This window comes from Parasteatoda tepidariorum, chromosome 1, assembly GCF_982258835.1.
Source record: "Parasteatoda tepidariorum strain Cologne lab strain chromosome 1, Ptep-v5.0, whole genome shotgun sequence".
Classification (NCBI taxonomy): domain Eukaryota; kingdom Metazoa; phylum Arthropoda; class Arachnida; order Araneae; family Theridiidae; genus Parasteatoda; species Parasteatoda tepidariorum.
The window spans coordinates 42,277,568-42,293,548 of NC_141755.1; the positions used below are offsets into that span (position 1 = coordinate 42,277,568).

The 15,981-nt window shown below is 29.3% G+C and overlaps 1 protein-coding gene across 7 annotated transcripts in view; it reads left to right on the plus strand.

Moving 5' to 3' along the window:
* The first annotated feature begins 425 nt into the window (after positions 1 to 425).
* Positions 426 to 15,981, plus strand: part of LOC107453875 (uncharacterized) — a 31,609-nt gene continuing 16,053 nt past the window's right edge. For 2 of the 7 annotated variants that reach the window (XM_016070909.4, XM_016070899.4), the window contains exon 1: positions 426 to 520. Coding sequence is in view for 2 of the 7 variants with exons in the window: in XM_087162538.1 (XP_087018664.1) it covers positions 14,554 to 14,595 (42 nt within the window). In the remaining 5 variants the exon portion in view is untranslated. Of the gene's footprint in view, positions 521 to 623; positions 652 to 9,461; positions 9,701 to 14,314; positions 14,596 to 15,981 lie in introns of those variants that run through there. The other 5 variants (XM_016070918.4, XM_016070891.4, XM_071179940.2 and 2 more) reach the window with 5 other exon arrangements.

Here is a 15,981-nt window from a genome sequence, read left to right on the forward strand (position 1 = left end):
TAATCAATTAAAAAAACGTAAAGTAAGATTAAAAATAGTCATATTTTGGTTTTTACTTAAATTTAAATATAGAGTTTAAGACATAATCCTTTTTATTTGATTTTTCTTTGCTATTGAATTTCAGATTTTTTTAAGTGCTTCCTGTCATATCTTTGACTAGATTTATTTCTTAAACACAATTAAGTATTGGAAAATCTAAAAATAAATGTCCAATAAATTTATTCTCCATCATTCAACAATTAACTGATAACTAAAAGTACTTCCTTACGTATTTCAGAAACTTTTTTACTCGTAAAATTAATAGCCAAATATGGAGAAAATGCGCCACACTTGGCGTGCTTTCCCCGGCGCAAACGTCTGGTCAAAAAAGAGAAAAAACTATTTTCCCGCATTCTCACAGACGCTCAGCGGTTCAGTTTGACATCAAATTTGTACTTCGTTGGTGTTTGGCTCTCGACTCTCAATTGGATAGCATTTAGCAGAACTTTTTACCTCAAAAAGTACCTATATTTTTTCACAGGTGAGAACAATTCTTTAACTTAGTTGCATTATTTTATTGCTTTATTAATTGATTTAGTTTGTTTAATAATAAAAAAAAGTTGAGTTTATCTCTTCATTGTTAGGAGGGTGTTTCCCAGCCGACGCCTCAAGGTTCGAAATTTACTTTACGTTCTGTCTTCTTTATTTTCTCGCTGTGTAATAATAGTCAAGTTTTAAATTTGTCATAAATTAAAAATACTACAGTAATATTAAATTGATCAATGCTCATGCCAATGTAGGTTTATTCAATTTTTAGGTTTTCATGTTTGATATTTTGTCTAATATAATAATAATCCATGTCTAATATTTTTGATAATCTTTTATTAATCGTTTTATGTGCTTATAGTAAAATTTAACATCTATTTAACAAAATTTAAAAGTTCAGGTTTGAGCGTTTTTATAATATTGTTTAAAACATTTTAATAAGGTGTTAGAAAATCTATATTCAAAACAATTTATAAACTATTAAATAATTATCAAAGCGGTGTATTTACATTTGTTCATGCAAACTTATTCATTGCAATTATTTCCAGTATCTTATGAAACAATTTAGAATATTTTTTGTCTTACAAATTTCTTATGTGTTTGTTTTTATTATAATATACATCAAGAATCATTTTGTAAGAACCGTACAGAAAAATATACAATTCTTTTGTGGTATAGGCTTTATGTATTTCCATTTTATTGCTTTCCTCGCCACTTCCTATTAGTTATTTATAAAAACAATTTAATGCACGAGTTTCCTATCTGATGGCAACAGCATTTATAAATGTTAATTTTATAAAAATGAAAAAGTTGTAAGTTTGAAAAAAAAATTTTAATTTGTTTTTCCAATTTTTCATAACATGTCATAACCTTGTCATATTTAATTTTTAATTGTAAGATCAGTTTTAAAAGCATAGATGCCTCTTAATTAGTCTATGATTATTGCCTTTTACATATTATGAGAACCTTAAAAGCTTATACATTCTGAAACCGTAAATTTTGACAGTAAAAAGTTTGTTTGAATGAAAAGAGTTACATTTATGAAAGGTTCTGAATACGTCAAAAGCTATAAGCCTTATTGCAATCGTATTTTGACTACATTGATCCTTTGCTTTATTTTATTTTGGTAGTATAATTAATATTATAATTTACACTCGTGGGGGGGGGGGTGCTGCGACCTCCAAAAATTTTTCACTATTCGGCAAATTTTTCTTTGCCATTCGGCATATTTATGAAAATTCTTTTTTTTTCTTTAAAAAACGAAATTCTGAAAAACGCGTCTTACTTTTTTTTTTTTTTTTTTTTAATTAATGAAATTGTTAAACTCTAGAATTGGGAAGCAGTAAATAGCTGAGGGCGTAGCCTTCAATACAATTATATAATGTAAAAAAAATCACAGCATAAGAATTGTGGTAGTAAATTTAAATGAAGCTGTAGGAAAAAAGAATGAGAAGATTGCTCTGAAGGAACTACGATAGAATTTTTGGGTGTTAGTGAGAGAGAGCGAGCAGGAAGCGATGTCCTCTTGTAAATAAAAAAGAATACATTAAGAACTTTGCGCCGATAGAAATTATATATGTGCCCATTAAAATGGTGTGAGGTACTTACAGAATCATTCCGATACTACGAAGAAATAGATAAAAATTAACTGCGAATTATCAGTAATAATTTTTAAATTAAATTATTTTTATCCTTTGCTTATAATCTGGTTTCAGTTTATTTATTGAATTATTATTGATTATTACGCATATTAATAGGAAAAATTGGCGCAAAGTAACATTTACTATATCCGTCTTTATCATTGTTCAATTTTTAAGTTCAAGAAATATATTTTAAATATGTTCAGCAAACTTTTTATTTGCAATCAGTTTTTTAAATAGTTTTCTTTTTTTTAAAACTTTTAATTGAAACTATATTTAAACTCTAAAGCGTGATTATTTAGTTTTATTCGGTATTCAACAAGATTTGCTGATTACTAAATTTCATTCGATGATGGGATAATGAAAAATCAAGTCTTCCTCTTAGCTGAAAATTCATTTCTCAAATGGTTCATTTTATTTATTGACTGGAATAATAGTAAAGCATTCTTGCCACAGCCCGTTGTGTGTCAGGGGGTTAATGGAGGGTGTAAAATAGTGTGAAAATATTAGCAAAAAATAATTTTTTCTTAAGTTTAAGGAATTATCTAATTATTAATGATTCGGTCAAAAATGTGAATTTCCCTCCTCTCAAAAATTTAAGTTCGTGGCGCCCCCTCCCCCCTCCTTATTCTGAGAAACAAGTTGATAATGTTAATCTAAAAATAACATTAAATTTTAAAATTAAATAAGATGTCAAAGGTCTGTAGTTTTTAGCTTAAAATATTTTTATTTTTTAAGAATTTTTATAGCATTCCTACTATTAATCTAGTTCCAATGCATTACAGTTTCAAATACATTACATTATTTCTCACATGTTCCGCTGAATGAATGAGATACTAGTCTGAAATTATTAAAATTGATTTATAACTAGCTGACGCTTATCAGTTAAATTGAAACGCTAAATTTGAGTATGAAGAAATCGGTAAACTGCGTTTAAAGAGTTAAAGTTTTGTTCTAGACTAATATCTACGTACAGATTTGACTGAATGTTAATAATCTTATGATCACTAATTAAAATAAAATGTGTATGGTTAGCCGGACAGCAAAGAATTCTAAAACATGATCAATCTACAACTGCGGGTAGTTCAGTTTGTTCGTAGCGCCACGGGGCTCACCGGTGACCGGCGAGGTCAAGATTATTAGAAACACATAATTCGAGTAAATTTTAATGCTTTTAATTTTTTATATTACTATCGTTACTAAAATGGTTTGAAGAAATTAATGCAATATAGACCACACAAAAATATTTTTATTTATATGCATATATAACATGTAACCTTAACACATTGAATGCTATTCCGGTGACCTCAGTGAATTAGATGCATCACGAATGATTACAAAAATTAACTGTTTTGTTGTAAATAATATTTCATCAAAATATGCAACGCATACTGAGAAAATCATTTTGGCCAGACGGGCTAGCCATGTAAAATTAGCGTGGCATTCAACGTGTTAAGCGAATTAACACCTACGATACATTTGAATCTTTCCGATTATTCAACTTTTTTTTTTATGGAGCTATTGTTTATAAGCTAATGGTGATAAATTAAAAACTCTGTTCCATCTTGCTAATAAATATTATAATAAGTATATTGTAATAAATATAATTTAATAAATATACTATAAACCGTTAATGTTTCTTTCGAAAAGTTTTAACTAATTATTAAATCATGTTTTTTTTCACAAAAACAGGGCCTTATTTTCAGGGCGTTCTCAAGCTACCCTAAGCAGAATTAATAATAACCTTATTTTGAGGTAGTTTTATAAAACTACCTCAAAATCAACAACTCTGAGTAGATTTTTCATATCACAAAAACAGGATCTTTCATAATAATTCTGGGCAGACCTTTGTTTTTTTTAAGAATTTTCTCGGAATCACAATAGATTAAAAAACTTCATCTTCGCAACCTCATGAAAAGATTTTTCACTATTTTACGAGATCAGAACTTTTCACAGAAGTCTGGAATGACTATTGAAACTTGTTTTCACTGTTTATTTTTCGCCTGAATGCCCTGTTCTTTGGTTAATAACACTTAATTGGGTTCTTGAATAGTTTGATGTCTCTGAAATGAATAATAAACTTAAATTTTTAAATTTAAATAACTTTTTTTTTACGTTCCAATGCATGACCACAGTTTAAATGCACATTCTTTTCACAAACAAGTTACGTTCTTGTTTTAAACTTGTCACCTCATCAATTTTAAACCGGTTGCTTAAATCTAAAGAATTTTCGAGTATGACATAAGTGCGAAGGTATGCCTTTGTTTACACTCTTCATCTCTGAGGAAATTAAATACACTTGTGCAATTGGGATGAACAACAACGCATGCAGCTGCGTTTCGTCATTTCCTTCAACAGAAACAGCCTTTGTAATTCCTGTTTATTGTTCGAAGTCAGAGCTTTCATTTTTCTTTCAAACTAAGTCATAAACATTGTTACACTGATTCAGGCGCTTTTTTTTTCATTTAATTTTTCTTAAACCAGCGGTTGACAACCTTTCGTTCTATGACAGTTCGCCAAAATAAGAATACACCCTAAATAACTTTTGTTCTAATAATTTTCTCAAAGTGTCAGCTTTTATGGTTCAAAGAGGTGACCTTAAATACGTTAGTGCTTTTATGAGTTGGCAGAAAAATTATGCAATTATTTATTTCTTTGATTGAATAAGCTAGGGATTGAACATTCATTTGATTTGGATTCTTGACCCTTAAAATCTGTAAAATAGGGAAAATCTGGTTTCTATTATTTTAGACAGGAGAGCGATCGAAAGTTTTGGACTCGTGTTAATTTGACTTTTTGCATATTTTGCTATTTGTAGAACTTAACTAGAAGTTAAATGAATTCATGAATCTGTGATTTAAAAAAATTATAATTGTATGCAAAAGTTTTTGCTTTGCTTAAAGATGGATCCATGAAAGATTGTTTTAGTTTGAATCTTTCATTCTGGATATATTATCAACTTCAGATTGTTTATAAATATGAATGTAAATTATCTTTCAATATATGTAATTCTGAAATTTGAATTCCAGTAAAAGGCTTTTTATTATTTTTGATATACTCTACCAAACTGAGGAAATATGTATCACACAGGACAAATGGTAAAAAGGCAATTAAAATTTTACTAATTCTCTGAATGAGAATAATTTTATCTATCCTATAGTCGCCAAAATAGCGGTTATTAGAATTTTTTTTTTGCTTGAAAATATGTTTTAACTAGATCAGATTTTAGACCTGTTACAAAGACTCAAAATATTTTTTACATAGATCATTTTTAAAGAATCTTCGAATCAAATGTTCATTTTTCTTAAGCAGGTGAACTTTTAGCAATGGTATAAATAATGGCTAGTAATAATGATTGTACGAGAAATTTATAATTTTAAAAGTATTAAGAAAACTTCGGTCCTAAATTTAATTTCTTTTTTTTAAGGAAGTCTTATTTGAAAAAAATTCTTTTTTAAAGGAAAAGGAAAGCAGGATTTTTGTCATATTCAATTTTTTTAAAATTCTTAGTACGTTTTGAAACACTACTTGGAAATACTCGTAATACGTCATGGATGATTTAATTAGCTTCATAAAATTTTATCGGCTGCAAATTAAGTTTTCTACCTTACGTTTTCTTAACATATTCATCAAAAGTCTTTTCTAAAGATTTGGAAAAAGGAATTTCCTTTATATTACAGTACAATTTTCTAGAACTCTTCAATTTCTAATTTTTTAATAAAATTCCATTTTTTTTTCCTTTCATGTTGTAGGAAATTAAAAGCTTTGATCATTGATGCTGGAATTTTTTTTAAATTTTTTTTTTTTTTTTTTTTTTTTTTTTTTGCTAAATCCCTCTTAAAAAACTTTATTTACAAAATTTATCTTCTATTTTTTATATTTTTCCTTTTTCAAAATCTTGATTAAAATTAAATGTTTAATTGCATCCTTTTAATAAAAAAAATTTCTTGTTTTAAGGCGAGAAGTATTGACTTTCCAAGTCATTTTAAAGAGCTATGAAAAATTAGAAAAATTTTTCTATAAGAAATAAAGATGATTCATTTGTTATTTTAGTGAGCTTTAAAGTTATAAAAACTGTGATTGGATCGTACTATATTACACGCAACGTATTCTAATATTAACTCGATACACATTTTGATGCTATTTTACCCATAGTATTTTATATTCTAATTATCTTAGATAATATTTATACTTATTTCTGAATAAATTATTAGCAATATTTAAAGAATGTAAAATGTCATTTCTCCTAAATTTTAATTTTGTCACTGAGGTTTTAGTTAACTTACTCTGGACCTTAAACCATGTATTTTATATGCCATGCTTTAGCTTCTTATGTGTATGACTTCAAAAACAAATGCAATACAGATAATAAAAAAGTAATACGATAAAAATAGTCTTAACTCCAAATATTTAAATGTTTAGTTAAATAACATTTTCTGTATAAATATTTAAACCCTATCTTTAATGTAACTGCCAAGTAATTCATGGGAATCTGCAGAATCTTTATCTACTATTAACTGTCATTTTTTATCAGCAAGAAATGAGATTGCCGCACAACACACACAGTTCGGTAGTTTCAAAAGAATTACATCAGTTGATAGCGCCCAACACTTTATCACTGTGACACGTTTGTATGACTGCTCTTCCCTTTAATGTTCGATGTTTATATTGTTTTAGCAAATATGGCATCAAATTCCATTCTTGAACTTCAAATTTTAGCGGTCAGCTATTTATTTTACCAATAAGTTTCTTCCTGCTTTTAAAATGCCTACAGTTCTTGTTATAACCGCCGATACGTTTCTCCGTTCTTTAACCTTTTTGAGTCAAGACTATCATAAATACAAATTGCAGAGGAATCGTTAAACTCTGCTTAGTGTGGTTAAAAAAAAAAGGTGAAAGGGATAGTAAAATTGTTCTAAATAAAACTTTGCATTTTTTTTATTTTATTATCTGTTTTTTCCCCAACTGTTTCTGCAACTCTCTAACACACTGGTTAAGGTTTCGAAAAGGTCACTAGGATTCCGTCCTTTTTTCCCCCCTCCTTAACCAATAATTATTTTTGAAACCTGTAATAGGTTTGTATCCAACCAATAATTTATTTTTTGCATCATTCAGATTATTTTTCTGAAAGTTCTTAAGTAAAATGACAATAAAAAAGAAATAGCAATTATTAAAAAATACTTTTTTTTTCCAATAACGATATTTTGAATGATTTACTTATATGATTGCATTAATATTTATTATCGAACCTTTAAATTCAAAATAAAATGACCAATTTCAAAAATAAATGATTATTTTTCTGCGATGACCATTTTCAGTTTCGAAGTTTTTAAAAAAAAAACATAATTTAGCTTATTTTATTCTATTATGCGTACGTCAAAAACTGCTTAACTAAAAGCCGCTACAAACTAGTGAATTAATACAGCCGCGTTTAATGTGCGAAATTTCATCTTTCACATTAAACATTCCTAAATTTTGTAGTGTTCTGTTTTTTTTTTTTTTTTCCCCTCTCTTTTTCTCTCAGCATAATACATACTTGTCATACCAGTTCCAAATTGAGATTTCTTAAATTGTATTTCGTGAATATAAGCCGAAATATTTGTGCATCTATTTTAGCATTTAAAAAATATTATATTCAATGGAAAACATTAAAAGTCCTTTATGAAAGAGTTCGGGCCAAATAAATATGCCCCCAAAAAATTTTAAGTTATATCTTCACCTGAAAAGTGTCACCTATCCTGGTTCTTCCACAAAGCTTATAATTCTGTTCAAAATGAATTCGTATCAGTTCAAAATTTCCGAAGCAAAGCTGTACAAAATAAAACTTATTCTTCTACACGTTTCGTGACGTTATGGAAGATCTAGATATTTCCTAAAAAACCCACTCTTTTCATAAAATGATTACGCCGGTATTTTATGACAAGAATTCTTTGAATTTATGCGTCTCGTACGATGTACTTACTCCTACGTATCATTTCAAAATTCCAACTTCGTATCGAAGTTCAGGAAGAATTAATTTAATTGAAGAAATAAGTAAATATAGATTCCGCAGTAATTACTTTCGTTGTTAATTCTGTTTACAGAACGTGTTATTTTAACATTTCATTCTTAATTTTTGGAATCTTTTCTCCTTTATGGTTCTATTTGCCTGCGTTTAATTTTTTTTATGCTGTTGAAAAATAACATACAGGACTTTAAATATAATTTAAACTAACTTTAACTAATAACATTTTTTTAATAACAATAAATCATTACTAATGAAGGAGACTAAACGTTCTTTTTTTCCCCTTTCAAATTTAATTTTCATTTTTTAAACTAGTTTTATGGTCAGTTTCTTAATTACGTAACCTTCAATTATTTCGCATCGAATTCGTATTGCATTTATGTATTTACGGTGTATTTATTTATTGCCAATAAACTACACGCGTCTTAACTCTCACACGACTATGTAAGTTCCATTTGACCTTATTCTTACAAATAAACTCCGATTCTAAAATTCTTTAATCATCCTATTTATAATTTCTTTAACCATGTTTTTGCGCATTGCCCTCTGGGAGGTTTATACACATTCCACCACCTCTAATGTATCTTTCCTCCTTTAATTCTTGTGTCAGACTTAGTTTGACACCAATTTTATTACTTGTGCCAGACTTAGTTTATGACACCAATTTTATTACTTGGAAGTACGCAATGCTTCAGTTTGGTGTTGTGTGACCGTTTTCGACTCTTGAGCTATTTGAATTTGCAATCAATCCATTTAAATCCTTTTTACGTAGTCTATTCTTTTTCACGCCCAGAAAATGGTAAGATTTATCTATTACTCATTTGAAGCTATCCCTGATTAATATTGGCAAGCATTCTGAGAGAAAACTTTATTGCACTCACGATTAAATCAGGGTATAATACTCTCCTTTTAAGAAAACCTTTATTAAATCATTGTTGGTTTGTTGAAAAACCATAAATAATTATTTCTGAACACAGAAATTGGTCTCAACTTTGCTGTGTCTCTGTGAAGCAAGTGCGCATTTAATTTTTTTACAAACATACATTCATCAGATATGATATCTTAAAGTAATCTAGACAGTTTAAAAAAAAAGAAATGAATGCCTACATTCTCTGGTGATACACTTGAACTTCTTGGAGGAGAAAGTAGGCGTCCACCAACCCCTGGCCCACGCGAGTTCCAAGCCTTGAAAGGCAACAACGCTGACACTTTCCGTGACCCCGAAATTGATAAGTAGAACGGACCGTCCGTACGTCACAACATTTTGTTTATGTATTCTGTATTTGCTTTATTTCCAAATTCAGACTAGTCCCTCGCCAAGCTTTGGGTTTAATTTCTCTCTTTCTCGTGAAATATTTCGTATTAGGTCAAGATTTATGTTACTATGAATCATTCATAAAATGAGGACACACGATTTTGGAATTTCTGAGCGTGAGTTCTTTTTATACATTCCCCTGTTTGGACACTAAACAGCCAGGTCTCTAATTTTAGCACAGTGATTACGTTTTTAGTTATGGGAAATGATTATCAGGTATTTTATTTATAATTGTATTTATCAGAGCTTTGGATTGTGATTATTTTTGATTGCAATTTTTTATGTTTTTGTTGATGGGACGCTATACTGCTGCAGGAAAAACTGTTCATGGAAAATTCTTTTTCTCTTCTATAAATAGTTGAAAGTATCGAAAAAGTGTTCATGTAAACCAGGAAATTTCTAATGATAAAAAATTTTCAAAATTCAAATTACGGCAGGATTGTGTAATGAAGTAATTCAGCTATAATTTGTTAACATTTAGATATTTTAAAATCATTATTTTAAAACTTCGTTTTTTTTTAAACCTAAATTAGCTTTCAATTTTAAATTTTAAAAGGTAAAACAGAATTTGCCATAAAAAATTTCGCTCAAGTACTCTTAAACAATTTTATGCTTTGATATTTTAAATTCCATTTCATATAAATTTGTTTTAAATCTCACATAAAGTAGCATAAATTGATACAGAATGAGTGGTTAATTGTGCTATTTTTTGTTGACTTTGACTTACTAAGAATCCAGATTTAGAGGAATAGGGGCCTCACCTAAATGCTGATTTAAAATTTGATTATTCATTTTCGCTCTACTAATCCGTTTAAAGATCTCTTTAATCTCTCACTAAAAATTACCTCTTATTTTTATGATTATCATCAGATCCTGAGACTATACTCATTTCAGCATTTGGAAAAATTTTCTTAATTCTTTTTTTATGTGTGTGCATTATTTTTGAAAGTTGCAAATTCGCATGCTTGTATGAAAACTCCATTTTATTTTTTTACCGTTAAAAAAATTTTTTTAATACTTTGCTTAGAATTAATATCTAATTTAAAGAATATACTACGTGTTTCGTTACTTTTTGATAATTCATTTCTTCGTATTTTATTAACATATAGATGTATCAAATACAAATGTATAACTTATTCTAATTTTTGTCGCAATTTAAATTTAATTTCAAATTTATCTGAAGTTATAAGATAATCTCGGAGGATTCGTTTTTGGACGAACTTGTTATTCTCCAAAAGTTTAAATTTCTCCTTCAACTTAAACAGATGTTTAAAAAATGTCAGTATTAATAAAAAAGTTCGTCTTTAAATATTTTTCGAAGTTCTTTCACTACGAAATTTTTTTTAAAGTTTTAGTGAGGAGGCAAAGCTATAATTTTAATATTTCAATTAATAATAATTAATAATTAAAGCAGTAATTAAATATAATTTTATAAAAACTATCTGAACTTCAGAACGGACTAATAACTTAAATGCTTTAAAAATTATTAAACTTTTTAAAAATCATCAATTTTTCGAGATTCAGATTTTCAATTTTGCGCCATTTTCAGAATTTACCATAGAAGGCGCTGGCTAAAAGATAAGCTAAACTTAATCGTCATGAATGATTGTTGTAACTCACAGCAGTTATAAAAATGCAAAATTATTCAATAGTGGTGGCTCAGGTGATCACTCTCCTCTCAATGATGTGAACCAGGTTTGAATCCCGGCCATGGCTGGCTGATTCGAATTCCGCACCCGGCTCTCACCAACCACAGTGCTGACGTAAAATATCATCAGTGGTAGACGGATTATGGATTAGTCCTCTTGCTGTCTAGCTAACCGTGGGAGATTTTCCTCTCCCTGTAACGCAAATCCGGGTTATTTTAATCGAAGAAGCCCTCCATGAAGACATGTCTCCCAACACTTGATCCAGGAGTTCCCCTGTCTTCTGGATTGGTTCCCCTGTCTTCTGGATTGGGCTCAAGACTACAAAGACACGAGAGTTGAACATTGGTAGTCGTAAACTGAAAATTCGGTCAGCTGTTTAACGACGGTTATAAAATAGCCTTCGAAAAAAAAAACTTAAGAATATATAGATTTACTTAGTAGCTATAAGAATAATTTATTCTACATCTTATGAGCATGGTGAACTTTTCGGCCATGCTGGAGTTTAGGATGCGATGACTTAATTTTATTCACCAGTGATAGCTTGCTTTAGTCATTAAGTTAAAGACAGCTGGGAGGTTTTTATAGAATCTCTTTATATGCTTAGATGAAAGTTAATGCTATTGATGGATGCCTATTTTTATCACTTCAATCTAGTGGTGGCCACGCACGAATAGCTTCTTTGTATTCAGTTATGCTGGAAGCTTTGTTTATATGTAGTTATGTGAGAAAGGCGGGCAAATGTATGTCTCTTGACTATAAGGGTTCGGTCACCCTCAAGACAAGCCTATTAAGAATGTATTCTTTTCATTGTTTGTAATTATATATTTGGTCGGAACAATTCCATTAGCAGAGTTTTTTTTAATGTATTACTTCAATGTTATAAATTACCAAAAATATGAAACAATTATGATCCCGTAGTTTAGAATTCGATTTCGTGTTATAAAAAGCGCAAGTTTCACAATTTTCATTTGTGTTCATTGTAAGAAAAATTTGTTTTAAATTTGTAAAAAATGAGTAACACTCTTGCTAGCACCAGATGCCGGTCAAAAAAGTCGTGGAGAGTAAAGATCCACGTTTTCGGAACCAATAGCGTATTGATGATAGTATTGCCAGTATTATGCACCGACCGCCTTTACTTCGCTGTCTACCCGGGACTCATTGATTTGAAGATAGACTTCAAAACAGCATTAGGTATAAAATTTCGGGTTTTTTTACGGTGACAGTTTTGTGCCTTAATCATTGTTACTTAGTGACTTTGTAAAAAGCATTTAAATAATATCTATAGAAAAGTGTTTTTAAATTGCCCTAATTTGAAAAAAAATTAATTTCGCTGTAATATATTCGTAGTGCGTAAATTTGTATATCAATATCCCATTTAGATATTCAACAAAATCATTTCAAACATCACTAAAATAAAGATATAACTTTAAAGCAAACTCACACGCTTAACCAAGGAGAGAAAGATTTGGCTGAAAAGAAATTAGCATAAAAGTAGCATATATCATAAAATTAACTTTTTTTTTTTTAAAAAAATGCATCTTTCACATTAAAAAAATTACAAACCATAGTGTATTTAAATTTCAGTTTAAACTAATATAGTCTTTAATTTTATCGTCATGGTCGTTAAGAAAATTTCAATACGTGAAAACATTTTGCCTATAAATACTGTTTAAAATAATTTTGTAGCACGCCTAATTTAACGGTACTCACTAAAATGTTAAAATGGGCAGGTACTTACTGAAATGTTAAAATGGGCAGGTACTTACTGAAATGATAAATGAGCCGGTACTTACTGAAATGTTAAAATGAGCCGGTACTTACTGAAATTTTAAAATGAGCCTGTACTTACTGAAATGTTAAAATGAGCCTGTACTTACTGAAATGTTAAAATGAGCCTGTACTTACTGAAATGTTAAAATGAGCCTGTACTTACTGAGATGTTAAAATGAGCCGGTACTTACTGAAATGTTAAAATGAGCCGGTACTTACTGAAATGTTAAAATGAGCCGGTACTTACTGAAATGTTAAAATGAGCCGGTACTTACTGAAATGTTAACATGAGCCGGTACTTACTGAAATGTTAAAATGAGCCGGTACTTACTGAAATGTTAAATTACCATTAAGTATCAGTATGAAGTGAATGAAAAGGTGAAACTCCGAATTCTCAGAGTGCACACATTTTATTTATTTATTTTTTTAAGTTCTGCTACTATTTATAAAAGTTATATGATATACAAAATGTCTCAGAGAAATAAAAAAAATTAACGTATACCTAACTTGCTCAGATGAACACAGGAAGAAAAAAAAAAAATTTTTCTTAAGTTCATGTATGGTTTGTCTATAGACAGAACTCCCCTTGCCGTGAAGTCTAAGGCCGTCTGCTGCTATGGAAACAAGAAATAACGCATTTTAAAGAGGGGAGCTACTTTCTCCCCTGATTCCCGTCCTCTCGCCGACCCTAGTCAAAACCTATCCTAAATAATGACCCAACAAATAATAATGACCCCTAAATAATGAAATAGTTAAAGCTTGTAACCATAGTCACCCCGCCACTCCAGATGAATGGCTTGGGGAGTTATTTACATACTGTATGCCATTTATGTTTTCATGACTATTTCTTTACTTTTAAAAAGATTACATCGGAAAAGTTTGCTTCACAAAAGCATTTCTGAGTTTCCATAACAAGCTATTAAAATTTGATAGTTGACAGCAACACATATTTTCAATGTCATCTTTAAGAAGTAAACAGTTTGACATTTTTTTATGAAAACATACATGGCATGCATGCACTTTCATAAAAAATGCTTTTGCTATGCAAATTTAAAAAAAATTTTTATAAAGTTCCAGCTCGTCTGAACCCTGTATTTCAAATTATCGATATTTTAGAAAAATGATTACATAATCTCCCCATCAATGTGAACTCTAATAGACTAGACGCATTTTATTTCTATCGCTTATTACTCCAGGCATTATATTATCCAGAGGACATCTATTTGAAAATCGTTACGTACGATTTGCTTTTCACATTCTCAAATTAAAACAATCTGTATGCCACGAAAAAACACGTTTAAGGTACGCAGATGACATCTAGCTGAACTAAAGAGATTATCGCGCAGATGCCAATTTATTTCCAAAGGTTACACTTCGCCTTTTCATGAGCCTGATCAGAATATAGAGATTTAATCTTGATATCCAGTGGTATGTTCCGCTTGAGTTGTGTTAAAAGGGATACAAAAGCAATTTTACCATCTAACTATCTGTGCACGGAGAATAGCGTATTTATCTTCAGTTCTCACAGACAGGATGACAACCGAATAGTTTTAAATGTGACATTAGTTAAGATTAGTTTTGAGAAGAAAAATAATTCTTATAAATGAGAGTGGTGCATTCAAAGTGTTTAGTTTGAAATTAACTGCCGCAATGTACTGTGCCACCTTGTACAGGGTTGTCCCCAGTTCTTTGGTGAGTAAATTACATACGCATCATTAAGTGTTGTGAGAGCTTTGTGCGTTTTCGGTTCTAATTGTCTCAATTCCCTTCTCTAAATATCAATTTATTAGTTCAAGTTTTTAGACAAATCTGCACTTATATAAATACATATATTTGATTACCGCGTGCATAAAAGTTGATGCTTTTACTGCTGTTTAATTATGGCATATTACTCTCTTTACTTGATTTGAATTGCAAATATAATAGTTGAGGTTATTTTTTAAAATATTCTAACCTAATTTAACTTTACTTAAACAGCTTTTTTCCAACTCTATAGAAGTACCTCAGTCATGAAATAATACGAACTTTATAAATTTAAGTTAAACGTAAGATGAGTTGCTGTACCAGTTATAATTTTTATGTAGAATTTTTGTGACATATTGTTTTAGTTGTCCACTTGCAATACATAACTCTAATCTTGAAGGGGAAAAGCTGCACATAAATATCGAAAAAGTTTAATAATAAATAAAAGTTAAATATCGAAAAACGTATCCTTTTCCGAATGTAGCATCAATGCTTCAAGCGCTTTAGTCCTTATATTATTAAAACTTGCTTTTTTCGGAAAACACTTTCTTTCAAAATAAGAGCTTACTGAAACTTGTATAGTTTTTCCATTTTTGAAATACTCCAATTTTTTGGGAGTAAATGCATAGTGATCAACTGTGACTATAGGCTATTACTTCATTCTCTAAGTAGTTTTCTATGGGATAAAAAAAATTTTAAACTACTTCCTGGTGTTTCTGCACATTCTGATTCACTTTAATGCCACATCTTCCGCTAAGTTATTTAAATATCTTTTGCATTTTACTTTGTTTATAATTGTAAGCAATAGTTTCATCGCTAAAATATTTTTAGTAAAATTAAATCAATCACCACTATTTGTCATAAAAATTAAATCTGTAATATTAATGGCAGTCGAATATATTGTTAAAGAATAGTAAACTTTTTTGTGCAAATCTTTAATATTTTTTCTAAATTTCTTTTATATATATGTTACGCTCTAGTTATACTTCTCTATGTAATAACAGTTTATTTTGAGTACCTAATATAATGGTCAATTCAGTTAAGGATGTGACTCATATCTTTGTAGCCGTTGTCAAAATGTTTCCTCTATTTGTTTTGGATCAGTGAACACGCTTCAATTTAATTTTTCCAGTGTTAGAATATATGAATTATATATTTATACATAGCTAATCCTATATCAAAATAAAATGTTCCTGTTTCCTATATCAAAATAAAATGTCAAAATTTTCATTCCCTTAATTTTTTTTTTTTTTTTTTTTTTTTTTTTTTTTTTTTTTTTTTTAAGTAGACGGAGTAAATAACTCAGAAATTTCCATACCTATTATCTTGTGTGTC